This window comes from Pseudopipra pipra, chromosome 18 (assembly GCF_036250125.1).
Source record: "Pseudopipra pipra isolate bDixPip1 chromosome 18, bDixPip1.hap1, whole genome shotgun sequence".
Classification (NCBI taxonomy): Eukaryota; Metazoa; Chordata; class Aves; order Passeriformes; family Pipridae; genus Pseudopipra; species Pseudopipra pipra.
This window is the reverse complement of record NC_087566.1, coordinates 1,290,212-1,315,256: the sequence shown is the minus strand read 5'-3', so window position 1 is coordinate 1,315,256 and position 25,045 is coordinate 1,290,212. Positions and strand designations below refer to the sequence as shown.

Sequence of the window (25,045 nt, the reverse complement as noted above, 5' to 3'; positions counted from 1 at the left end):
CTGGTGGCCACCCCAGTCTGTCCTGCCCGGGATGCCAGCACCCCTTTGAGGCAGACTGATCCCCCTCCCAGGTTCTCCTTTCCCATGGGAATGAACCTGTCTGGAGCACCAGCACCTGAGACACCAGCACAGAGCACCCTTCAGCCTCCAAACCTGCTGAGAGGGCTTTTGAGTGTGTGAAACACAGGGCTGGAACCAGAGTGAAACAGAGAACAGCATGTGCTGCTCCTCCTCTGGGGAAGGGCCCTGGGCTGTGGGTTTAAGCCTCTCTGGGTCATCCAGCAGCATCCCAGAGGCTGCATCCTCCAGCCCTAGCAGGATTTCTCCCTGTGGATCCCTCCAGGGCTATGCTCTGGCTCAGCAGCAGTTATGGGTGGTCCTGTGCCACGTGCCAGTGCTCCAAGGAGCTGCCAACCTCTCCCTGCAGCCAGGCTGGGCTCCTGGAGAGTTTGAGTGGCATCTGCCCTGTGGAGTCGGTTTATTTGGAGTGTCTGTGCCTGAGCTGCCTGTGCACAAGATGTGCTCCTCAGAGCTGCTCCTCTGCCTCCTTGTGTCCCATCTTCTCTGCTGTTCTGTGGAGCACTGAGCCCCCTCTGCCACTGGGAATGCTGCTGTGATTAATCCGTACTCCCCAAATTGTTTCTGTATCAAACCAGACAATGCTGAGCACCTGCTCTGAGCTGCCTCATGTTCCCAGCACAGCCTCCAGCCTGGTGTGTGAGTTCTGATGGTGTATAAGCCCCGTGTGTGTCCATGTCTGCTTTGGAAAACTGCTTAAAGCCGGGAGGAAGCAGATCTGGGATCTCCTGCCTGGGGTGACCGTGGGACTGGGGTGATGCACACATGGCTGTGTCCCGGTGCAGAGCTGGTTCCCGGCATGGATGGAATGTGATGCTGTCCCTCAGGGTCCCCAAACCCATCATGGCACAGGCAGGACGATGGACCTGATCTCCTCCACCCCCACAGCGCTCCAGGGAGGGAGCAGCATCCTGCTGGGCTGCTCCCAGCTCACCCCAGGACAGCCAGTGGGCTGGAGGAGCTCTCCACCCTGTGCATCCTTATAACCAGGGGTTAATTCCAGCACTGCGGCGAGCAAACTCCATCCTTCACCCCTGGATTTGCCTCTTTGCCCCCAGCCACCCTCGGGCAGCTGCTGTGCTGCCCAGAATTGGAGCTGCCCCGCGCAGGGGGCCGGGCTTGTCCCCCTGTGCCCGGTGCAGGGGATGGTGCAGGAGGAGCTGGTCCCGCCTGGCACAGCCTGTGTTAATTATCCGGGCTGCGCTAACGACACGTGCACTAATCAGCGCGTTGCAAACCATGTCACCGACCCAGAAAAGCCCCGGCCCTGGGATTAAATCCCTGTCCCAGCCCTAATCCCCCTCGGATGAGAGCGCTGGAGCGAGGGCTCCGTGTGTCCTGCGTGTTCCTGCCGTGGATGTGCTGCGCTGACCAGGGAATAACTGGTGGGTGCTTTGCTGCTACTGGGGGATGGGGGGAGGGTGACAAGTGTCACCCCGGGGTCTGTCCCTGCCTGGGTGGGACCAGGGCAGTAGGGACACAGAACCGAGCCCAGTCCCTGCTCTTGGAGCTGTTGTGCCTCTCCCTGGAGCATCCTGGATTGCTTTTTGAATTTAGAGGTGTGTGAGTATCTCTGATCGGATCTGTTCAGACAGGCAGTGCCTTCCTCCCACTCCCCTCCTCCTCCTCCTCATTCCTCGTGGTTGCTGAGTCCTCCCAGCTGGGTCATTGCAGGCTCTGGGTGCTCTGGCCTTGTGTGTGTCCGTGGGGCCTCTGTGCTGGACGGGGCTTTCGGCTGCTGCTGCTGCTCACTGTGCCTTGGGGCTTCTCACCTTTCCTCCCCCTCCTCCTTCTCCTTCTCCTTGTGTCCATCTGACCCTTGAGAGACTTGGGACTGTCCTGGGGCTCCCTTGGAACCTCGTGTGAGAAGATGGACGACAGGTTTGTCCCCAGCACTGGATGGTGCCTCTCCCAGCTCTGCTCTCCTGTTTTTTTTTGGCTGAGAGTGATAACTTTTCCATTGTGGCTTCAGAGGAGAGTTGGGAGTGTTTTCCCAGGCTGCTGGGTCAGCAGGGCTGTGTGTTGGTGGGCTCAGCGTGGGCATTGCACTGTCAGCAGTGCCTCGTGTTGATCAGCAGCTCTGCTGAGCCAGGAGACAGCCCAGCCGGGCATTACCAACCCAGGTGAGCCCTGCCCATTCCTCCCTCCTGGGATCCTCCTCCCTGCCTGGGGCTTGTTGACTCCTTAGGGCGGGATGGGGCCATGGAGAGGTGGGTTAATCCCTCTGGGGTGCTGCCCCTGGTGTCACAAGGACTCTGTTCACCTCTTCCCTGGGCTGATGCTTCACTTCAGCTCCTTCCTCCAGTGCCTGTTGAAGGAGGAGGCACTGGAATGGCATCACTGCTCTTCCCTGGATTTACCCAGGAAGAAGTTATGGCACTGGGAGATGAGCAGGATCGAGGGGGGCCGCTGCCAGGTGAGCTGCTCTTGCAGCTGCCTGTACTGTGGGGAGGTTTGCAGAGGCCTCACACAAGGCTGAGACCGAGGTAGGATCAGTTCCCTCCAGATCCCGGGGTCGGAGGTGCCCGTGGGCAGTGCCAGCTGCTCCTGCTGCCGAGCGCTCGGACAGATGCTCCTCCAGCCTGGAATCTGCTCCATCGGGGGATGAGGGAGGCGGCCAGTGAGAGCCTCATTCAATCTGTCACCATGGGAGCTGTCAGCAGGACAGAGCTCTCCGGGCACACCAGCGCCGGGATCAGGGCTCCGGGTGCCGGGAAGCGAAGCCCGGCCCCTCTCCTTGGGGTGGAGCTGCTCTGCAGACCCTGGGAGGGTCCCCCTGCTCCTGGGGTGGGTTTGGGCAAGTGAAGAGGAGGGAAAAATCTGCAGCAGCTGCCTGGAGGTACCTCCCTGTGGAGGAAAAGCCGGTGCTGGGAGCTTCCCAGGAAGAGGAGTTTTGGCAGAGGTGGCAGCGGAGAGGCCCCACTGCTGTCCAGGCAGTGAGAGCTTCAGCAGGACAAGCCTGAGACGTGCTCGTGGCCAGAGGAGAGTGGGGAAGCCCTGCAAGGGCACAGCTTTGGGGTGGCCACACTGCAGCAGGAGGGCCCAGCACAGTCTCAGCCCCCAGTGTATCTTGTGTGCTGGTCCCAACATGTCCTTGTCACACTCGGTGTCCCTGCACACCCTCTGGCACGGCCTGCAGAGGCCTCTGGGTGCTGCTCAGTGAGGGTGGAAGGGTCGGTACTCACAGCACTCCGGAGTATCCAGCAAATTCCTTAGTTGTTTTTCCAGCAAAAACCAGACTCTGATCCTTTCCCTGCCACAGCTCCAAGATGGCATCACCTTGGTCACAGCCCGTGGGTGGCGTTGGCTCATTCCGTGTCCCAGAGCCACACTGAACATGTGCTGTTGTGCCGAGCACGCGGCGACTCCAGACTCCACGGAGGCTGCGTGGGGTCGGGATTAGAGGCTCTTAGTACAGCCAGGCAGTGGATTTGCCACTGCTTCCCACTAATCCTGCCGTTATTGCATGGGATGGATTACACGGCGCTGGAGGCGGGGTCTGGCTGCTGTGCCGGCCCTGTCCGGCTGCAGTGCTTTGGGATGAGCTCCTGCTTTGGGATGAGCTCCTGCTTTGGGATGAGCTCAGCTCCAAGGAAGCCCTGGGCAGGGGGCTCTGGCTGGGTCAGTGGTGCTGAGCCAGCCTCGTGGTGGGGAACACCAGTGTGTTTGTGGTGTTTAGGCACATGGCCCAAAATAACAGGGTAAGGTGTCGAAATGCCCAGAGAGACAACCAGGAGACCAGATCCAGCTTCCAGAGAAGTGTGGATGTCTCCATCTTGGACTTCTCTATCTTGGATGTCTCCATCTCCATCTCAGACATCTTCATCTTGGACATCTCTGATTCTCTGATTTCTGCTCTCTGTGACCAGGGACAGCCCCCAGGGAATGGCTGGAGCTGTGTCAGGGCAGGCTCAGGTTGGATCTCAGGAAAAGGTTCTTCCCCCAGAGGCTGGTTGGGCACTGCCCAGGCTCCCCAGGGCAGTGGGCACAGCTCCAAGGCTGCCAGAGCTGCAGGAGGGTTTGGACAACATCTGAGGGACAGGGTGGGAATGTTGGGGTGTCTGTGCAGGGCCAGGAGTTGGACTGGATGGTCCTTGTGGGTCCCTTCCAACTCAGCACGTTCTGTGACTCTCAGGGAACTCCCAGTCGCCAAAGGGAAGCAGGCACTTCTAGGGCACAAGGTACCACCTGGAATGGGACAGTCAGGGATTTTGGGAGCACCTTGTTCAAGTGCTGGGGGTCTGGCTGAGCATCTGACAGTGACACACTGGCACTGAGCAAGGTGGGCTGGAGCCTCTGCTCTGTTGTCTTCCTACTCCTTGTTGGGGCACTAAGGATTTTTTCCATGTCTGCATTTCTGTAGTACCTATTTTCCCTGGATGCAAATGAAGTGGGATGATTTTTGGTGTTGAAGCTTCACCTGCTACCCTCACAGGTTTTTATGCAAGGTCACCTTGGTTTTTTAGGGTGTCATGACATGGTGAGGCTCAGCCCAGCTCTCCCCACCAGCCCTGCCCGGGGAGAAGCAGTTCCCAGTGTCCCTGAAAGCGCTTCAGACATCCAGGCTTCAGAGCCTGGATGCTCCTGAGCTGGCTGAGGGTCACTGCAAGGATTTGGGACAGATTTGCTGTTATTTAAGCAGTCTGTGTTGATGTGCTCCTGGTGATGACCAGCAGCCTGGCCTTGGGCTGTGGGGACCATGGCTGTGGAGCAGATGACCGCTCTCCAAACCACGTCTCCTTGCCATCTGACTGCCTGTGTGGGATGATTTCGGATTCAGGCTGGCTCCATCCTTGTATTTCCCCTTTCTCTTGCTGCTCAGAGTATTTTTGGGGGGGAGGAAGGACAAATTAACCCTCTCTGGGTACAAACGCTCTGTGATTCTCACCAAACAGCTCCTGCCCCATCCCTGGAATTGTCAAGGCCAGGTTGGATAAACTTGGAGCAACCTGGTCTAATGGAAGGTGTCCCTGCCCATGGCAGGAGGTGGAATGGGATGAGCTTTAAGGTCCCTTCCCACCCAAACCATTCCATGGTTCTGTGATTCCCTGATTTTTATGGCTGACACAGTGTGAGTGTTGAGATCTAAACAGAGGCTCTGAAATCGCCCTTCCCTCGGGAGGCTGTTCTGCAGCAGCAGCAGCCAGCTGTGTCCCAGGGTTTGATGACTCCAGGAAGGAAGGGAGCACTTATCTCCAGGCAGCAGACACAGCACCACGCTCTGTCCCTGATGAGTGGAGCGATGCTGCTGCTGGATAATTCACTGATGAACAAGAGATGATTGAACGCATCTGGCATCGCCTCCTCCCATGTCACTCCTGGGCAATGAAGTGCTCCTTGTCCCAAGGTTGAGGAGCAGGAGATGTTGCTTCCACAGCAGCAGGCACTTCCCTGGTAGGGTTTTTCCTCCCTGAAGGTTAGATTTGCAGGACTGTTCCTCTGAGATGCTGGGGGCAGGTGGGATTGCCCTCGGAATCCATCGGCGTCGCATTGGAGGTGGTGAAACGATCAGCCTTGCTGGGGCTGTCCCAGAGGTTTTCATTCCTGTGGTTCAACCCCCGGGCAGAAATCCTTCCCTGTGAGGGTGGTGAGGCCCTGGCACAGGTTGCCCAGAGAAGCTGTGGCTGCCCCTGGATCCCTGGAAGTGTCCAAGGCCAGGTTGGACGGAGGTTGGAGCAACCAGGGCTAGTGGAAGGTGTTCCTGCCCATGGCAGGGGGTGGAATAAGCTGAGCTTTAAGGTCCCTTCCAACCCAAACCATTCCATGATTCTATGATGTCTGGCAGGCCTTGCTGTGATCATTTGCCCTTTCAAGCTAATTAACCTCATCTCTTTGTGCCTTACATCTGATTTTGACTGTTGGCTGCACAAGGAGGCAGATCCCCACGGGTGTGTGACACCACCACCTCAGCAGGACAGTGGTGACCTCCAGTTCATTTTCCTCTGCATAAATAATCCCCAGGCTGTTAAGGACATTCCCATTAGCCTGCAACAAGCCGTGAAATTGGGTCTATTTGCCATGACAAATAAGTGAAAGGTGCTAAATGTGCCCCTGGTGGCAGCAGCTCCTGGGCACGGAACAGACCACGGAGCTGTTGGCACCGTCTCTCACCTCCTGCTCCCCAGCAGGGTCTTGATGGCACCTTTTCTCTTACTCCATGGGAATTTGCAGGAACCTTGATGATATTTTTCCATGAAAACATGCTCTTTTTGCCACCTTGGCTGTGTCTTGCCAGTGATTTACAGCTCCACTGTTCAGGGCTGGATTAGGACCTGCCACAAGAGCTTGGTCCATCCACGGAGAGGAGGAGAAACCACCTCTGTCCCTCCTGCCACCTGGCTGCAGGGAACACTGGGATTCCCTGGGACATGGAACAGCAGATGGATGGAGCTTGCTCTTATCTCTGGTCACTGGTGACCTGTCAACTTGGCCACTGTTCTCCAGCCCTGACTGCGCTGTGATGATGCTGAAACGGAGCAGCCCTTGGGACTTTGGGATTTCATCCAGCTCTGGCCCTGGGGCAAATCCAGGTCATGTTGTGTCACCTCCGTCATCCCCTCCTGTGAAGGAGAAAACCTATCTCCTGGTGGATGGGGTGCATGTGGGGATGGGCACAACATCCTCTGCCCGTTCCTCTTCTCCGCTCACCGGAGGGCTGGTCCTGGGAGAGCTCTGGGGAGGGCAGGACCTACCCAGGCTGTACCTTCAGGTGCACGTGGCCTCGACATCCCAGCCCTGCAGCTTGTTGGGGAATCACTTTTCCTGTGCCTTCATCCTGCAGCTGGGCACTGCCCTGTCCTTTGGAAGAGGTTCCTCAAGGAGCCTCTTCCCGGTGTCCTGTGTCCCTGTGCCAGCCTGGCATGGATTTGTGTCTGTGTCTTACAACCCTGAGCAGCTTCAGCTGGAACTGAATTTAGCCACGACTGAGAATTTTATAAGCTGGATTTCAAGGTGTTGCTCCTGCTTGGTGGCTAGGATGGTTTGTAGCTTTGGAACAGGGAGCCAGGGGGATTAATGATGGGAATGAGGGATGAGCTGGGATACTCCTGTCTGAGCTACTCACCCCCAAGACCTGCAGCCCCAGGGAGCTCATGGGCTGGTGCTGCCCCTGCTCCAACCGGGCTCTGGGGTTTGTTTGGGCTCAGGATTGAGTTCAGTCAGCAGAGACAGTGAAAAGATACCCCCTGAGCCCTGTTTGGTGCTGCTCCCACCTCTGGTGAACATCCCTGTGGAATTCTGTGCTGTCTGGCTCTAGGGGGTACAAACCCAAATTAATAACATTAATTTACTTGGCTGCTGCTGGCAGAGGTGGGCTGGGCTTGGGGGATCCCTCTTGCAGGATGTTCTCCTGCTGCCACCCTTGGCATCACTTGTCTCCCAAGGAGCAAACGTGATCCTTGCCTGGGTTGAACTGGATCCTTTGATCTGGATTTGGATCAAACCAGTGTCTGAATTGCAGAGGAAGAAGCTGCAGAGAGAGGGCCTGACAGTCTTTCAAAAACAGAATAAACCCTGTACATACCCCAGCTGGTTCCTAAATCCACATGGACACAAGTTGTGGGATGCTGTGTGGGACATGCATCGTCCTGACCTGCTCTGTGGAGGTACTGCAGCCTCCAGTGGGATCTGGGCCCAGTAATCTTCCCAAAACATCCCCATGCTCTGCAATGCTGACAAACATGCTCCATCACTTGGATTTTTTATATGGCTGTAAATGAAGCCTGTCAGTGCAGTTTTCCCTTTGGGATACACCATGGATCCTCTGTGAAGCTTGGATGCCTTGGGACGGGAGGGTCCGAGGTGTGACCTGCTGTTATTTTTCATTAGGACGTTGATTCCCATCAATTCATGGAACAGTTTCTCCTCTCCAGCTCCCAGCCCACTCCCGTGGCTCCTCTGTAATTACCTCCTTTCCCCCTAATTCCCCAGTACACCTTCCAAGCCGTGGTTAATTGCAGTAGGATAATTACAGGTCATCTCCCAGCGCATCATTTTAAAGCGCTCAGCCCCTGAGCTGGAGGCAATTCCCACCCTCTGTGCCAAAATGGGCATTCCTGTGCCCTCTGCCTGCGGAGAGGGACCTTTGGAGCGCATAATGAGCTTTGCTGGGCTGGGAATATCACAGCCACTATCCCATTACTTGCCCTTGTTGGATCCTCTTAGTGCAGCACGTTGGTGGGACAGAAGAAGGAGCGGCCAGCTCGGGGTTTGAGCTGCCAGAGGCTGCAGTGTGAGGCACCAGAGCAGGGCCCCCATGGGCTCTGGGGACAGGGGTGGCTGCCAACGGGACTTCTTGAGGTGGGGAGAGGAGCTGAGTTGTTTGCAGAGAGTGAGGTGAAAACTCGGTGCGAAGCATCCTGAGAATGTGGGGTCTGGTCTGGCCCTCTGAGACCATCGAGTCCAACCAGCACTGCCAGGGCCACCACTGACCATGTCCCCAAGTGCCACATCCACGGGGCTTTGAAATCCCTTCAGCATTTAAACTCCACCCCTGCCCTGGGCAGCTGTGCCAGGGCTGGACAACCGTTTCTGTGAAGGTATTTTCCCAATATCCAACCTGACCCTCCCCTGGCACAGCTGGAGGCCGTTCCCTCTCCTCCTGTCCCTTGTTCCCTGGCAGCAGAGCCCGACCCCCCCCCCGCCTCCCCCCTCCTGTCAGGGACTTGCAGAGCCAGAAGGTCCCCCCTGAGCCTCCTTTGCTCCAGGCTGAGCCCCCCCAGCTCCCTCAGCCCCTCCTGCTGCTCCAGCCCCTTCCCAGCTCCGTTCCCTTCCCCGCACACGCTCCAGCCCCTCCAGTCCCTCTTGTCTGAGGGGCCCAGAAGTGCCCCCAGTTTTGAACACATGTGGGATGGGACAGCAAGGAATTTGGGGGGACAGGACCCTGCCCCCTCTGTGCCTGCAATCAGAGAAGCAACAAAGGGAGGATGGAGGGAACAGAGATGTAGGGTGAGGTCCTTCCAGGTTACAGGTGTATGTGAAGCAAAACCTCACAAATGTGATGGGTTACACTGATTTTATTTTTTCAAAGGACAGACTCAAACTCGCTGTGTTAGTTGTTTGTTTATCTGATCTGAGTTTGGTTCCTGCCTCTTCCCATGACCTGGGACATGTCCTGGGGCTCCTCGAGGTGAGCTGGGGACAGTGCTGAGCTCCCATGGGGGACATGGCAACGTTCAGGCTGTCACCGAAGCCACATGTGCCCACCCCCTGCATTCTTCTTTCTAATGGTGGGATGTTCATTCCCTCTGCTTTGTGCTGCTTCCCCTAAAGCATGAAAACCTAATGCTTTGTCATCATCATTTCTGATGTTATCAGAGCAAAAACTTCTTTCCCTGGATGAGACTTAAATCTTGCTCCTATCCAAAGGAAAGGTTTGATGAAGAACTGATGATTTGGAGCTTTTCTTGGACAAGTCGTGGTAAAATCAGGTCAGGTCATGGAAGCTGAAGCCCTGAACCTGTTGCTTGATGAGGAGATGCCTCGACACTCAGGTGCCACCTGCAGCCCAAATTCGGAGTAACCTACCAAGAGCTGAATAAATCATGTGTGGAATCCAAATAGCTGGAAACAGAAGATAACTGAGTCCTGGGGATGGCTGGAAGTCTGTCAGACATCCAAAACTCTCTGGTTTTAGCTCTTTTGAGTAGTTTTGAGGTTTTTCAACCAGCATTTATCCAGAGGACCTACCTTGGTATGCTGACGAGTTGGAGGCAGCTGCAGCTCAAGCACAGTTAATTTACCTGCAAGCAAAATAATTTCCCTGCCTCCAAACTCCTGGAGAATTTCCCTAAAAATCATATTTTAAATGTAGAGAAGAAGTTTAGTGTGTCCTAGCTTGCAGAGATTTGGGGGAGGGAGGAGCAGCAGCCCTGCCTCTGTGCTCACCTCACATGGGGCAGATGGCAAAGGAAGAGGGACTTGGGGTTCCATCCAGGATGGAAAGTAACCTAAAAATAGAGCTGTGAGGGCCGGCTCTGTCCTGTCAGACCGTTGTCTGGGATAAGGCAGTGTGGGACAACCAGCAGCATTCCAGCCCTGGGTGGACATCCTGCTGCAGGAAATCTGCCGGGAGTCTGGTGCTCCCGGGGCTGGGTGATGGTGTCCCAGCTGTCCCCTGCTCAGGAGCATCCCCTGAGCCCTCCTTCCCTGTGCACACTGTGTGTGTCCCCATGGGTGTCCCCATGGCTGGGGGCATCCCCAGAGCCTGTTGGGGAGGGAATGGAGGCCTTTGGCCATGGTGGACGTGTTGCAGGGGCCAGGCCAGGCCCTGTGCTGTGTCCTGGGCTGTGCAGCTCCAGGGAGGAGTTGGGCATCCTCCCTCTCTGCCTTCTTGGAGCACAGTGGTTGCTGGCTCCCAGCTGGAGCAGCCCCAGAGCAGCTGTGGCTGCCCCATCCCAAGGCCAGGTTGGGCAACCTGATCTACTGGAAGGTGTCCCTGCCCATGGCACGGGGATGGAATGAGATGATCTTAAAGTCCCCTCTAACCCAGACCATTCCATGATTCTGTGATCCTCTCCTTTCCATGGCTGTCACCCCAGGGACCACTGTCCCATCCAGCTTCTCCTCACTTGCTGGATTGGAGATGGATGTGGCTGCTTGAGATCTCAAGGCTTGGCTGAGGTTTGTGAGAGCCCAGCATGGGCTCCTGGGGACCACAGCGGGGTCAGGGATGGGGACAGGGGCAGGCTGTGGGGCGGGGACACATCAGGCCAGGCTGCCACAGAGATGGGACACCATGGAGTCTCCATGGACTCAGGGCAGTTGTCCGTGTTGCCGCCATCTCCTGTGGTCCAGGTTTGGGTGGTTGGAGTTGAGCTGTCCTTGGCCCCGTGGGCGTGGGGATTGTGCAGAGGAGGAGGGGTTGTTGTGGCACCAGCTCTGGGGTCACCGTGTGACACCTCCCAGCACCCGGGGCTGTGCCGGGGGCTGACCCGTCCCTCTGTCCCTTCCTCCCCAGGCCTGCCGCGATTTCCTGGACTTAGCCGAGAGCCACAGCCGGAAATGGCAGCGGCTGCTGCAGCATGAGCGGGAGCAGCGGATCCGGCTGGAGGAGACCATCGAGCAGTTAGCCAAGCAGCACAACAGCTTGGAGCGCGCCTGCCGCGGCGCCCCCGGCCTGGCCGCGCCCACCACCAGCATCTCCAGCACCGCCAAGGGTGAGCTGGGCTGGGAGGGACCCCCGGGCCGGGAGGGACCGCGGGATTCCCGCTGGGCTGCTCCCAGCCAGCCCGAGGCTCTGTATCCCCGTGGTGCTTTTCTAAACGGATCCCATTAGGCCATAATTATTCCTAATCGTCCTTGCTCGGGGACTTGGATGTCCCCAAGATACAGATGCGGGAGAGGGCTGTGTCCCCAGCTCACTCATGCTGTTCCAGACTATTTTGGGAGCTTTGGCCCTCACTGGTGGGCACATCTCTGGGTGCTGGAGGGAGGCCACGGTGCCCTGGCACTGCCAAATTGGCTATGTGGGGTGGCAGTGGAGCAACCAGGGGCTTGTTTGCAGTAAGATCCAACAGCTTTGCAGATTCCTGCCAAATGCCCTTCCCCGAGGGAAGCATTAGTTACAGCTGCACAAACTGCAAATAGTGCCGTGTCTTATTTTTAAAGGATATAAGAGCCAAGGGAGAGAACAGCAGCAGCTGGGGGGGTGATGGTGATGCCGGGCACTGTCCTCACTCCTCTGTGGCCTCAAGTTGTGCCAGGGGAGCTCTAGGTTGGATATTAGGGAAGACTTCCATAGAAAGGGTTGTCAGGCATTGAAACAGGCTGCCCAGGGCAGCGGAGGAGTCCCCGTCTCTGGAGGGATTTCAAAGCCCTGTGGATGTGGCACTTGGGGACACAGTCAGTGGTGACCTTGGCAGTGCTGGGGGATGGTTGGAGTCGATGGTCTCAGGGGAGTTTTCCAGCCTGAACGATTCTGTGGCACAGCTGGGGAGGGCAGGGTGGAAATGGCTGCAGGGACAGGCACAAACCCTGCTGAGGTGGTGACCCTGCTCCTCCGGAGAGTGCGGGAGGGATGTGGGAAAGGGGGTTGCTGAATGCCCCGGCCGGGGCAGGAGCAGGGGAGCTGCAGGGACTCCACCAGTGTCTGCTGCCGATGTCGCAGCCATCGATCTCTCCCACCGCAGCAGAGAAATGTTTACAAATGCAGGGCTGGAAAACCCAAGGGCTGGGAAATCTCCCCGAGCATCACCTGAAACACGTGACTGTTTTTTCCTGCTCTGATCCCAGCCGGATTTCCCGGCGGACGGGGCGGTGCTGGAGCGGAGCCGCATCAGACGCGGTTGGGTGTGCGAGTCACGCCCTGTGTCAGCCCCGGGCAGCCCGGGGGCATTTCTGGGGGTGCTCCCGAGCATGGCAGGGGAGCCTTGTGTGCCTGGGCTGGGGAGCAGGGCACATCCTTGCTTTTAGGAGCTGGAAATTGGTATGGAATCCTCCCATTGTGGAGTGGGATGGAGAGGAGGGGGCCAGGCTCTAACGGGAGCCGCTGTGGAGGGGACACGGGGTGGGGGGGCTCTGGGAACAGACCCTGATCGGTGGGTTCTGAAGGGGAGCAGCAGCACCCGAGTGTCTCACAGTCCATGTGCCCACAGGGAGTGTGCAGCCTGCAAAGGGAGAGGCCAGTGATGAAGATGAGGAGACGGAGTATTTCGATGCCATGGAGGATGCACCAGCTTTTATCACTGTAACTGCCGACCCCAAACACCACAGGTACGACCCTACAGCCCCACAGGGAGCACTGGGAGAGTGGGGAGAGCAGGTTTGCCTGGCATCTGGCTCAGGCCCGAGGGCAGCATCCCCTCCCATGGGATCACTCTGTGGACAAGTCCCTCAGAAAACTCCTCCCAAAGTGATCCCAGCCTCTACCCAGGGCTCCCTGTCTGGCTGCTCCTGCATTCCTGGAGCCAGCCAGGCTGAGGATGGCCCCAGCTATAGTGAAGAAGGTGAGGAAGGGCAGGTGTCAAGCCTGTGCTGTGGGAAAGTGGAGTCCTCTGCCCCAGCAGCTGATGGGAGCAGGGACCTGGAGGGAGATCCCTCGGAGCACGGCAGAGGCAGGGAGCTCCTTGCCTTAACAGAATCATGGAATAGTTTAGTCTGAAAGGGACCTTAGAGCTTATCTTGCTCCACCCCCTGCCATGGGCAGGGACACCTCCCACTAGCCCAGGTTGCTCCAAGCCCCATCCAACCTGGCCTTGGACACTTCCAGGGATCCAGGGGCAGCCACAGCTTCTCTGGGCAACCTGGGCCAGGGCCTTCCCACCCTCACAGGGAAGAATTCCTTCCCAGTATCCCATCTAACCCTGCCCTTCAGCTGTGTCACCTGCTCTTACTCCTCCCTGGGCATCTGGGCTGGAAGTACCTGTTGACCCACAGTCACATCACTGGGCTTGGTGACAAAAGCAGAGTCTCTGCAGCTGAGCATCCCCTCCTGAGCATCCCCTCCTGAACATCTCCTCCTGAGCATCCTTTCCTGAGCATCCCCTCCTGAGCATCCTTTTCTGAGCATCCCCTCCCAGCACCTGTGCACGGCCTCTGTCACCCTCTTTCCATCCCAGCAGCACCCAGGGTGTTGCACAGAGATGCTCTGGGTGATGCTACACCAGCCCCATCTCTCCTGTCCCCTCCTCTGCCCTTTCCCCTGTTCACCAGCTGATGTTTCCCCCTGCAGGCGTTCGGGCAGTAACCTGAGCGGGGCCAGCGAGGGCCACCCCGAGGACTGGAACCTGGAGGACAGTGTGAGTTGGGCTGGCAGAGCGGGAGGGATGGTCCTGGTGGGATTAAACCAGGGAGAGGAGCAGGAGAGGACTTGGTTGGGGAGGGACCTTCCATCTGAATCACAGGTGCTCTCTGGTGGTTGCTCCCTGAGCCATGGCTGGGGGACAGATGTCAACAGTCTCCCACCAGCATCCCAAATACTTTCCTAAGGGAAGTGGGAGGGTATTGGGGGACAATTGTACCCATATTTCCCTGGAGAATAGACTTCCAGCGATGCTTCTCAGCACAAGTGCACGCAGTGTCTCCTGAGCTGTGGTTGCTGCTCCTGGGAGGTGCTGGATCAGGTTGGGTCATGTCCAGCTCAAACCTGTGTTTCTTCTGTTGCTTCCACAGGTCTTTGAGAGCTCAAATCAAAGCAGCTACAATGAGTCCACGTGCAAGGATCTCCTGCCGAAGAAAAGGAGACGGACTCGCATTCCCGACAAACCCAACTACAGCCTTAACCTCTGGAGCATCATGAAGAACTGCATTGGCAAAGAGCTCTCCAAGATCCCCATGCCTGTAAGTCAGTGTGTCCCTGGCACCCAGGGCTGGCACAGAGAGTTTAGTTTGGGCACAACTCCTGGCTGTCCAAAGGATTTGGATTACAGCTCTGGATGGTCCTGCTGGGTGCTGTGGTAGCACAGCAGCCCTGAGTGGCACAGGAGCATGTCACCAACTGGCAACTGTGTCCCAGGGGACTGGATTTTGCACTGGCAAAACCCTATGAAACCACCTCATTCTTATCATAGAATCATGGAATGGTTTGGGTGCGAAGGGACCTTAAAGATCATCCAGTCCCACCCCCTGCCATGGGCAGGGACACTTCCACTAGCCCAGGTTGCTCCAAGCCCCATCCAGCCTGGCCTGGGACACTTCCAGGGATCCAGGGGCAGCCACAGCTTCTCTGGGCAACCTGGGCCAGGGCCTCCCCACCCTCACAGGGAAGGATTTCTTCCCCAATATCCCATCTATCCCTGCCCTCTGACAGTGGGAAGCCATTCCCTGTGTCCTGTCCCTCCATCCCTTGTCCCCAGTCCCTCTCCAGCTCTCCTGGAGCCCCTTTAGGCCCTGGAAGGGGCTCTCAGCTCTCCCTGGAGCCTTCTCTTGTCCAGGTGAACCCCCCCAGCTCTCCCAGCCTGGCTCCAGAGCAGAGGGGCTCCAGCCCTGGCAGCATCTCCGTGACCTCCTCTGGACTCTCTCCAGTGTGTCCTTGTTCCAGGGTGAGCTGGAGCAAAGGGAACATTGCCCACGAGTCTTCTGCAAATCCAGCTGTTAGAGAGTCATGGAGAGCCCCAGGACACTGTGAATCCCTGAGGATTTGTGGAGAAGGCACCTTCTGATGGTGTAATCCTGGGGACTGGACACTTGGGGCTCAGCCCCACCTGCACTGACCACAGCAGGGCTGGGTTGCACCCCAGGGACCCAGAGTACCTCATTTTCCTTACAAAGAGCAGCTTTTTAGTGAAGGAGGTGCCAGGAGGTGATTTTTGGTGCTGCTGGGCTCAGTCCTGGGGGTGAAGGCTCCCTGTGATGGTCAGAGAGGCTTTGCTGGGGGGGTCTGTCTGGAGGAGCCTCTCTGGCTGCACAGAGGGCAAGTGGGGTGTGTGTTTAATTCTTGCAGATAAATAACTGTGCCTCAGCTAAATGCTGCCACACCAAACTCCCCAAAACTGCAGCCCTGTTTTTTCAGAGCAGACCAGCCCTTCTCAGCCTGCCTGTTCTCAGCAGCATGGGTGGGACTGGGTGCCATCTCCCCAGAAATCATGAGGGCCTGGCAAGCTTGGGAGAGCTGGAAACCTCTGGAGTGCCTGGGGGTTATTGTGCTGGCTGGAGTGGAATTAACCCAGCAAGGGGTGATCCATAGCCCTGGAATCATATTCATGGTCCATACTTTGCTGGGCAAAGAAGAAGGAACACATTCCAGGGGCTTGGATGCTGAATTGGTTGTGTTTTGTCTCTTCCTAAGGCAGAGCCTGAGTGAGAGCTCTGAGCTCTGGGGGGGAGTGCTGAGCTGGCTCTGCCTGGTGCTGTTTCCAGCCCAGCCCAGCCAGGCATGTTTCTGCAGCAGCAGCAGATCAAGTGTGATGGGCACAGCAATAAGCTCAGGATGTGAAATCCCAGCAGCTGCTGGTGCATGGAGACAGGAAACTTATACCTTCCCTATCAATCAAATCATCCCAGGAGCTGCTGAAGTCCAAACCTGAGGGCAGTAGGAAAGAGGGCAGGGTTAGATTGGATGCTGGGAAGGAATTGTTCCCTGTGAGGGTGGTGAGGCCCTGGCACAGGTTGCCCAGAGGAGCTGTGGCTGCCCCTGGATCCCTGGAAGTGTCCAAGGCCAGGTTGGATGGGGCTTGGAGCAACCTGGGCTAGTGGAAGGTGTCCCTGCCCATGGCAGGGGGTGGAACAGGATGGGCTTTAAGGTTCCTTCCAACCCAAACCATTCCATGGTTCCATGACAATAAGTAGGACACACCCCACAAGCTCAGCCACACATGGGCAGTTCTTTGGGAGACTCACCCCAAGAACAAGCAGCCTGTGGGCAACAGGGCAATTTAACCTCCTTCCAACAGCCACTGAAATCCTTTCCATGGTCCGTGGAGAGGTGCAGGAGAGTTTGGCAGCTCCATGGATCCAGATGGAGCTGCCGAGGGAGGGCTTTGGAGCTGACATTGTGGGAAAGGAGGAGGAGGAGGGAGCGGAACAGGCAACTTGGGGAATTCAGTTTGGGAATGTGGTTACTTATAGCACAAACCATCAGTGAGTCCGTTGTGCTCTCTGAGTGATGGGATTTCTCATTCCATGGGCTTCACCCAAAGTCTTGATGAATTAGGACCATTTCTGAGGTGCTCTTGAGTTGTTCTGTGATCCATCTCCTTCCTGGGGGATGTGATGGACTGACAGACCTCTTGTGCAAACAGCTCCTTAATTTTTCCTCTGATGTACAAACCTGCAGCACTGAAAAGGAAGAAAAGAGTTGTGAGGATTTGGGATTTGGGTGGGTTCATCTTCCTCCCCTTCCCCCGTGGAAGGATTTTGCTTCCCCGTTGCCTGAGTGGTGCTGAGGATGGAGCTGCCAGCTTTGTTCCTTGCATCTCTCCCCAGAGTAATCCCAAATGATTTGCTCTTTCTGTGGATCTGATGCTGCTCTTTCTGCACAGCTCTCTTTTCTTGGATGCTGTAAGATCCCTGCCACTTCCCTGAGTGGAAAATTTAAAAACAGCTAAATCCTGGAATCTGGAGTTTGTTTTCTTTACCATGAAATATTTAACTTGGCTTACAGAAGTGGTTCTCCCATCCTTCAGCCATCTGCTCCTTCTAAAATGTATTTCTTTATTCTGAACTGAAATTAAAAAGTGAATTTCCTGTGGATTTGAGGCAGAAGACCTTCTGAGGCTCCATCTTTCTTTCAATTATTTTTTAATTTCAATATTTTTAGAGCAAAAAATAAGAGTGCTGTCATGGGAGTCCCTGGAGCAGGGAGACCCCAAAACAAGGCTTTTCCAGGTTTTCTGAGCAGCTGGGTCAGCCTGGCACAGGGATGGCTTTACCAGGAGGTGGTGAGGACAGGCTGGGGAGCAGCACATCCCTGTCCCGTGTTGCTGTGGCTGGTGGGATGGTGGCTGGGAGGCAGCAGGGAGCTGCTGAGGCTCGTTTTGGGGGTCAAGTTGATGCCTGGGATGATCCTTGGCTATCCCACGGGGCTGCCCCACACCTCAGCTGGGGACTTCAAAGCCTCGCTGCTCCCGTGGCACTGTTCAGGGAGCAGAGCACACGTTCCCTTTATTTAGGGCCTGGTGATGCCTCCTGGGTGTCTCTCCCGCTTCCCTAACCCGAGTCCTTCCCCTGCAGGTGAACTTCAACGAGCCTCTGTCGATGCTGCAGCGGCTCACGGAGGACCTGGAGTACCACGAGCTGCTGGACAAGGCGGTCAAGTGCGAGAGCTCCACGGAGCAGATGTGCTTCGTCGCCGCCTTCTCCGTGTCCTCCTACTCCACCACTGTCCACCGCACGGCCAAGCCCTTCAACCCCCTGCTGGGGGAGACCTACGAGCTCGACCGGCTGGAGGAGCTCGGCTTCCGCTCCCTCTGCGAGCAGGTGAGGGGCTGGGGGTGTCCCCCCTGGAAGGACAGCCAGACAGCCAGCTTGTCCTCACAGCCAGCCTTCCCAGTGCTCCTCTCCCAGCAGTCAGGGACAGGCAAGGACAAGGACAAGCTGCTGGAGTCCCCGTCCCTGAAGGTGTTCAAGGAACGACTGGGTGCTCTGGTCCAGTTGACAAGGTGGTGATGGGTCACAGGTTGGACTTGATGATCTTGGAAGTCTTTTCCAATATCAGTGGTTCTTTGATTCTATGAAACGGCCTCAAGCTGCACCAGGGAAGGTTAAGGTTGGACATCAGGAGGAATTTCTTCATGGAAAGAGTGGTCAGGCATTGGAAGGGGCTGCCCAGGGAGGTGGTGGAGTCCCCATCCCTGAACGTGTCCAAGGAAGTGGCACTCAGTGCTCTTGCTGAGTGACAAGGTGGGGAGGGGACACAGGTTGGACTTGATGATCTTGGAGGTCTTTTCCATCCTAAATGATTCAGTGATTCTATGAAACGGGCTCAGGTTGTGCCAGGGGAGGTTCAGGTTGGATATTAGGAAAGATTTCTTCCCTGAAAGAGTTGTAAAGCCTGGGCACAGGCTGCCCATGGCAGTGGTGGAATCACCATTCCTGGAGGTGTTCAAAAAACAGGTGAACGTGGCACTGCAGGATAGGGATTAGTGGGCATGAGGTTAGACTTGATGATCTTGGAGGTCCTTCCAAGCTTAATGATTCCATGATTCCTCCTGGCCAAGAGAGCCAGTGGGTTGCTGTTGGCCCTGGTGGGAGCAGCAGCAGGCACAGCCTAAGGCATGTTTTGGAAGCAGAGCAGGAGGAGGGGTGGGAGGGGAGGATGAAGGTGTCCTGGCAGCTCCCTGGAGCTGGGGCTCCTGTCACACCTCAGCACTTGAACAGCAAGGGAGAAGCTCTCCTTACCCCAGCTTCCTCAGCTGTGCCCAGAGAAGCTGTGGCTTCCCCTGGATCCCTGGAAGTGTCCAAGGCCAGGTTGGACAGGGCTTGGAGCAACCTGGGCTAATGGAAGCCAGAGGGGTGGAAGGAGATGAGCTTTAAGGTCCTTCCAACCCAAACCCTCCTGTGATTCCATGATTCAGTTGATGATTCTATGCAGTGATGCCTCAAGCTCTTCCAAGGTCTCTTTGTGCTGGAAGGTGTCTCAGGATCTCATTTCTTTCCTGCTGGACTGAAATGTTTTAGTTTCCCAGGCTGGAGGAGTCCCAGGAGCTCTGAGAGGGCTGTGCTCTGAGCACAGGGCACACAGCAGGTGCACATTGATCGACCAGCAGGTCTTAATTAACTGCCTGGAGTGCTGAATGAGTTGTGGCCTGTGGAGATAATGGACTGTTTAATGCTTAGCACAGCTGGCTGGTCCGTCCTGGATTCCTGGGGAGGAACGGGGCCATTCGTTACCCCTTTCTGGCAGGACATCCCTTTGTGGAGGCTCTCTTTGCTCCACAGTGAGGAGGCTCAGACTGGCACCAGCATCCCCATGTCCCCCTAACATGGTTTAGCTCGTCCATGTCCCTTGTCATTGTCTCCTCCAAGTCACAGCCCTTCACCCCCAGGTTTGGGGTGGTCACTGCAGCGGGGGCCGGGCTCTGCCACCAGCTCCTCACAACTGTGAGCAAAGCCCCTCTGTGATGGGGGGTGCCCAAACCCATCAGACTCCTGCAGAGCACTGGCCTGAGGTGGGATGGCACCTCCTGTCACATCCCATCCCATCCCATCCCATCCCATCCCATCCCATCCCATCCCATCCCATCCCATCCCATCCCATCCCATCCCATCCCATCCCATCCCATCCCATCCCATCCCATCCCATCCCATCCCACCTCTCTTGGCTGTGCTGCTCTGGGCAGTGACGGGGAACAGGCTGTGGGGGCCTCCTGGAGGTGTGACCCCTGCTCGTGACACAGGGAAGGTCCTGCTGTGGATAATCCCCAAGATTCATGTCTCTGCTGCCCCCTCACACCCCCCAGGGCTGTGTGACCAACGTCACCCAGCTCTGCTTGTCCCCACATGGTCCATCCCAGCCTGGGGAGCTCATGCCTGTGGCTGCAGTGAGGTGGGACACTGCCAGACCTGACGCCTGCCTGTAGCCCTCCTGCCTGCACACCTGCCCTCCTGCCTGCACACCTGCCCTCCTGCCTGCACACCTGCCCTCCTGCCTGCACACCTGCCCTCCTGCCTGCCCACCTGCCCTCCTGCCTGCACACCCGCCCTCCTGCCTGCACACCTGCCCTCCTGCCTGCACACCTGCCCTCCTGCCTGCACTCCCACCCTTCTGCCTGCACTCTCACCCTTCTGCCTGCACACCTGCCTCCCCTTCCTGCTCTGCTCCCTGGAGCCAGGTCAGAGGTGGCCATGTCCCTCTAGCCCCTGTGGATGTCACAGAGCTCAGGTTCACCCACCTCAGCAGCATCACACCTTCACCTGCCCTCACCTGGCAGAGATTCCTGACTGTCAGCTGGCTTGGCCTGGACCATAGGAAGTGGATGATTCCTTAACAGGATGCTCAATCCATCCCTTAGCCAGCAGCAACCCTCTCCCTCCTGGGTACAGGTGGGACATCTGGGTGGATTTATCAGCCTCACTGGGCTGTGATGCTGAAACCCAGGGCTGTCTGTCAGGAACCTCTGGACAGCTCTGACCACACCACTCCCACACCTTGTCATCCCTGTTCTTACTCCTTCACCCTCCTCTCCACCACCTTCCTTCCTCCACCCCTGTTGCCTTCCAAGTAATTAAGTTGCCTGGAATTATTTTCTCCAGGTGGTCCCAGTTTTCCTTCCACACCAGCCTGATCCCTGGGTGCTGCCCTCTGCCTGTCCTTGAGTCCCTTCCTCGCTGGCACAGCACAAGAGCTTCATCCCACATCAGGATTAGTGTAACTGTGAGCAGACCTGCTCCAGAGCCTTTGGTCTTTGAGTGGAGCCTCTCCATCCCCCTGGAGCCATCTCAAATGGCATGTTTCAGTGGCAGTGTGACTTTGACACAGGACAGACAGACAGACAGTAAGACACCCTTCCCACTTCTCAGAATTTTCCTTGGATGCTGCTTGTGCTGCTCAGCCAACGTGCCAAGCCAAGCATTGATAATCCAGTGCCTGAAATCCAGTTATCCAAATAGGATTTCCTCCTACTGGTGACTGGGATTTGGTGGTGAGAGCTTGGCTCTGCCCCTGTGTGTAATCCTGAGCTTGGGGCACTCAGTCTGTAATTACAGCAGTGAAAATCATCCTGAGCTCCGTGAGCGGCCGCGGGGCCTGGGCTCAGTGGTCCTGGGGATGGGTGGCCTGTGCCAGGCTGGGCTGTGCCATCAGCTGACACCCTGCACGAGGGCAGAACCTCTGCCTGAGATGTTCCTGTTCCCAACTTCATTTTAGACAGCTTTTCCAGGGCAGGGGATGAACACCACCCTTTAACAAGTCATTCTCAGGATTTAGGATGTCGTATCCGCTTTTCCAGCCCAGTGTGTCCGTAAAGGCAGAGCCAAAGTCTTGCTGTGTGTCTTGGACAAAGTGGGGACCTGTGTCCCCGTGAGTTCTAAGGCAGAGCAGTGGGAACTGCTGCTGGTAGGAGAGGTGCTGTTACATTGGGATTACTGGGGTGCCAGCACTTCCTTGTTTCTCAATCAGGATCCCTGGAGAGCAGAGCCATGTCCTGGGATCATGGCACTGCAGCAACTCACCACGATGGTTGCTCGAGCTGTTAGGGATAACACTGTGAAATGAGCCTTAGCAAATCCTGGCAGGAGCTTGGCAAGCTTGGCACACCTCCTTTTGCAGCCAGGATACCTCATGGAGGGTCACCCCAATGCCCAGGAGGAAACTGAGGTGTCCAGGACAGCACCTGGAGCATCCTTAGCGTGAAAGCTGGCATGGACCTCCTCCTCTCCGAGGAGTCCTGCTGTGATAACTCACCTGTGACCTTATGGGCTGTTCTCCTGTCCCCAGGTGAGCCACCACCCCCCAGCAGCCGCCCACCACGTGTACTCCCGGCGAGGGTGGACGTTGTGGCAGGAGATCACCATCGCCAGCAAGTTCAGGGGCAAATACCTCTCCATCATGCCACTGGGTAGGTGATGGACTCGGGGAGCATCCGGGGTTGGGGTTCCCAGCACTGCTCATGCAGCCCCCAAAGGTCAAAGCAGCTGGTCCCTTGGGCTCACCTGGGGCTCTGGGAATTCCTTGGGCTCACGTAGTTCTCTGGGAATCCCTTGGACTCACCTGGAGCTCAGTGAATCCTCACACAGGGCTCAGTGAATTCCACCCTGAGCAATGTAAGGAGCCCAGATTTGTGCTCCTGGCTCAGTGATCCCACAATAACACATCTGCCCTGCAAGTGGAAATGATGCCAGCTGCAAAGGGAGGCCACGTTGCTTTGGAAATAATCCTTTTTGAATGCAATAAGCTGCCTCCTTGCAGTGTTTTATTTGTCTTCTGCCTGTCCCTGGGTGGGCATTGTGCCCAGGGCTGGTCCCAGAGTGGTGCTGGTGCCTTGGGACACTGAGTCAGCCAGGCAGCACATTTCTGACCTGCTCTAAAATGAGTATTTTTGGCAGAGGGCAGAAGGCCTGGCAGGTGTTGGACCTCCCTTCCTGGAGCAGATGAGGGAGGGGGTGTGCAGGAAGAGGAGAGATGAATCCAGACCCAGCCCCAGTGGGGGCAGAGGATGGGGATGCAGGTAGAGGGGCTGGGGTGGCTCTGAGGATGAGCACGAGGTGATGGTGGGTTCTGGGGGAGCCTCTGCCCTCTCTGGACTCAGGGAACCCCTCTCTCCCCAGGTGCCATCCACCTCGAGTTCCACTCCAGTGGGAATCACTATGTGTGGAGGAAAGTCACCTCCACCGTGCACAACATCATCGTGGGCAAGCTCTGGATTGACCAGGTCGGTGGCTGTGGGGGAGGGAACAGGTCCTGCCTGTTCCCTGGCTGGGCATTGCCCTCCTGGGGTGCTCCTGCCATGGTGGAAAGCTCTGCATCCCTGGCAGGGGTTGGGGGAGGCTTCCTGGAGCTCCTCCCAGCTCTTCCCCAGTCCAGCAGCTCTGTGGGGCAGGGAGGGGTGGCTGGTGCAGGAGCTCCAGCCAGCCATGGTGCTGTACCCAGGGTTGATTTGTACCTGCTCTGCAACTAACAGCTGCTCTGTCTCTCCCTGCTGTGGTTCTGTCTTTTATCCAGTCTGGTGAAATAGAGATTGTTAACCATAAGTCCAAAGATAAATGCCAGCTGAAATTTACCCCCTACAGCTACTTCTCCAGGGATGTGCCCCGAAAGGTGAGTACCCACCAATGGCCCTGCTCCTCTTGCCAGCCTGGGGGGGGGTGAGACCTGGCTCTTCCCTCTGAGCTGGGCTCACAGGCTCCCAGTACCACTGGGATGAGCCCCAACATGGGGCTGAGGGGCCGTGCTGGCTCCTTGGATGGGGGTCACCAGGGAGGGCTGGGAGGGACCTCCACGTCCTGTGTTTTTAACCTCCATGTCCCTTGTTTTGGCTCTCTGTGTGCTGGAGCTGCAGCCCTGAGACCTTGGAGGGGTTGGGTGGGCTGGAGACCCACCTGCATGGTCAGAATGGCCACGTGTTCCCCTGTGCTGGATGCAGCTGATGTCTGAGGAGACACAGCACCAGATCCAGCTGCTCCAGCTGGGGCACCTGGAGGGTGTTCTGCCCCTCTGGGCACTTCCAAATGCCATCTCCCCCTGCCAGGTGACAGGGGTGGTGAGTGATGCCGATGGCAAAGCCCACTACGTCATGTCTGGCACGTGGGATGAGAAGATGGAGTGCTCCAAGATCCTGCACAGCAGCCACGGCAGCAGCAGCACGGAGGGCAAGCAGAAAACCGTGTACCAGACCCTGTCCCCAAAGGTCCTGTGGAGGAAGTACCCACTCCCGTGAGTCCCCTTGGCACAGGGTGCTGGATGGGGATGGGGATGGGGGTGGCATTCCCTGGGCCTCGTGGGATGAGGGGCTTTGTGTGCCCAGGCTGAGGATGTGGGTGGGGACCAGGACTTCGGGGGCTGAGTGGCTCTTTCTGGGGTGGGAGGGGAGAGCAGGTCCCTGCAAGGGGAAGGTGGCTTTGGGGGACCCTTGTGGGTGGGTTTGGGGCAATCAGGGGGTCTGGTTGGGTTTCTGGGGCTGTGGGCTATGGCAGGGAGGGGTGTTGGCTGCTTTGCCTTGCTGGAGAGTCCCTGGTCATCCTGTCCCACCAATCACTTTATCCCTCTGGAGATCAATCCTCCCTTGGCACTCCTGCCCCCAGCAGTGCTGTGCTCAGATCAGTCTCCAGCCTCTGGTAGCACCAGTAGACCATCCCTGATTGGGGATGTTCTGTTGGGATGGGGACTCCACCACTGCCCTGGGCAGCTGTGCCAGTGCCTGACCACCCTTTCCATGAAGGAATTTTCCCAATATCCAACCTGACCCTCCCCTGGCACAGCTGGAGGCCGTTCCCTCTCCTCCTGTCCCTTGTTCCCTGGGAGCAGAGCCCGACCCCCCCGGCTCCCCCCTCCTGTCAGGGGGTTGCAGAGCCAGAAGGTCCCCCCTGAGCCTCCTTTGCTCCAGGCTGAGCCCCCCCAGCTCCCTCAGCCCCTCCTGCTGCTCCAGCCCCTTCCCAGCTCCGTTCCCTTCCTGCACACGCTCCAGCCCCTCAGTGTCTCTTGTCTGAGGGGCCCAGAAGTGCCCCCAGGGCTGGAGGTGCCCCAGCAGTGCCAGCACAGGGCCGGGCCCTGCCCTGGGGCTGGGACACAGCAGGGCTGGGACACATCTGGTTTGGCACAGCAGGAGCGGGTCAGCGGGGCTGGGGTGGGACAGAGGGCCACGAGGGGCTGGGGGGCCCTGCCTGAGGTGGCCCCCACCCCACCCTCCTGACCAGGGCTCTCCGGCCGCAGGGAGAACGCGGAGAACATGTACTTCTTCTCGGAGCTGGCGCTGACGCTGAACGAGCCCGAGGAGCGCGTGGCCCCCACGGACAGCCGGCTGCGCCCCGACCAGCGGCTCATGGAGAGCGGCCGCTGGGACGAGGCCAACGTGGAGAAGCAGCGGCTGGAGGAGAAGCAGCGGGCCGTGCGCCGCAGGAGGGAGGCCGAGGCCGTGGAGGCCCTGGAGGAAGGTGA

General features: G+C 57.4%; 1 protein-coding gene across 6 annotated transcripts in view; it reads left to right on the top strand.

Moving 5' to 3' along the window:
* Window positions 1-25,045, top strand: part of OSBP2 (oxysterol binding protein 2) — a 105,933-nt gene that overhangs the window by 77,719 nt on the left and 3,169 nt on the right. For 3 of the 6 annotated variants that reach the window (XM_064674551.1, XM_064674552.1, XM_064674555.1), the window contains 10 exons: window positions 11,036-11,234; window positions 12,672-12,789; window positions 13,748-13,814; window positions 14,188-14,355; window positions 17,686-17,931; window positions 21,890-22,010; window positions 22,720-22,823; window positions 23,114-23,209; window positions 23,640-23,824; window positions 24,805-25,041. In XM_064674551.1, coding sequence (XP_064530621.1) covers window positions 11,036-11,234; window positions 12,672-12,789; window positions 13,748-13,814; window positions 14,188-14,355; window positions 17,686-17,931; window positions 21,890-22,010; window positions 22,720-22,823; window positions 23,114-23,209; window positions 23,640-23,824; window positions 24,805-25,041 — 1,541 coding nt within the window. The remainder of the gene's footprint in view (window positions 1-11,035; window positions 11,235-12,671; window positions 12,790-13,747; window positions 13,815-14,187; window positions 14,356-17,685; window positions 17,932-21,889; window positions 22,011-22,719; window positions 22,824-23,113; window positions 23,210-23,639; window positions 23,825-24,804; window positions 25,042-25,045) is intronic. The other 3 variants (XM_064674554.1, XM_064674553.1, XM_064674556.1) reach the window with 1 other exon arrangement.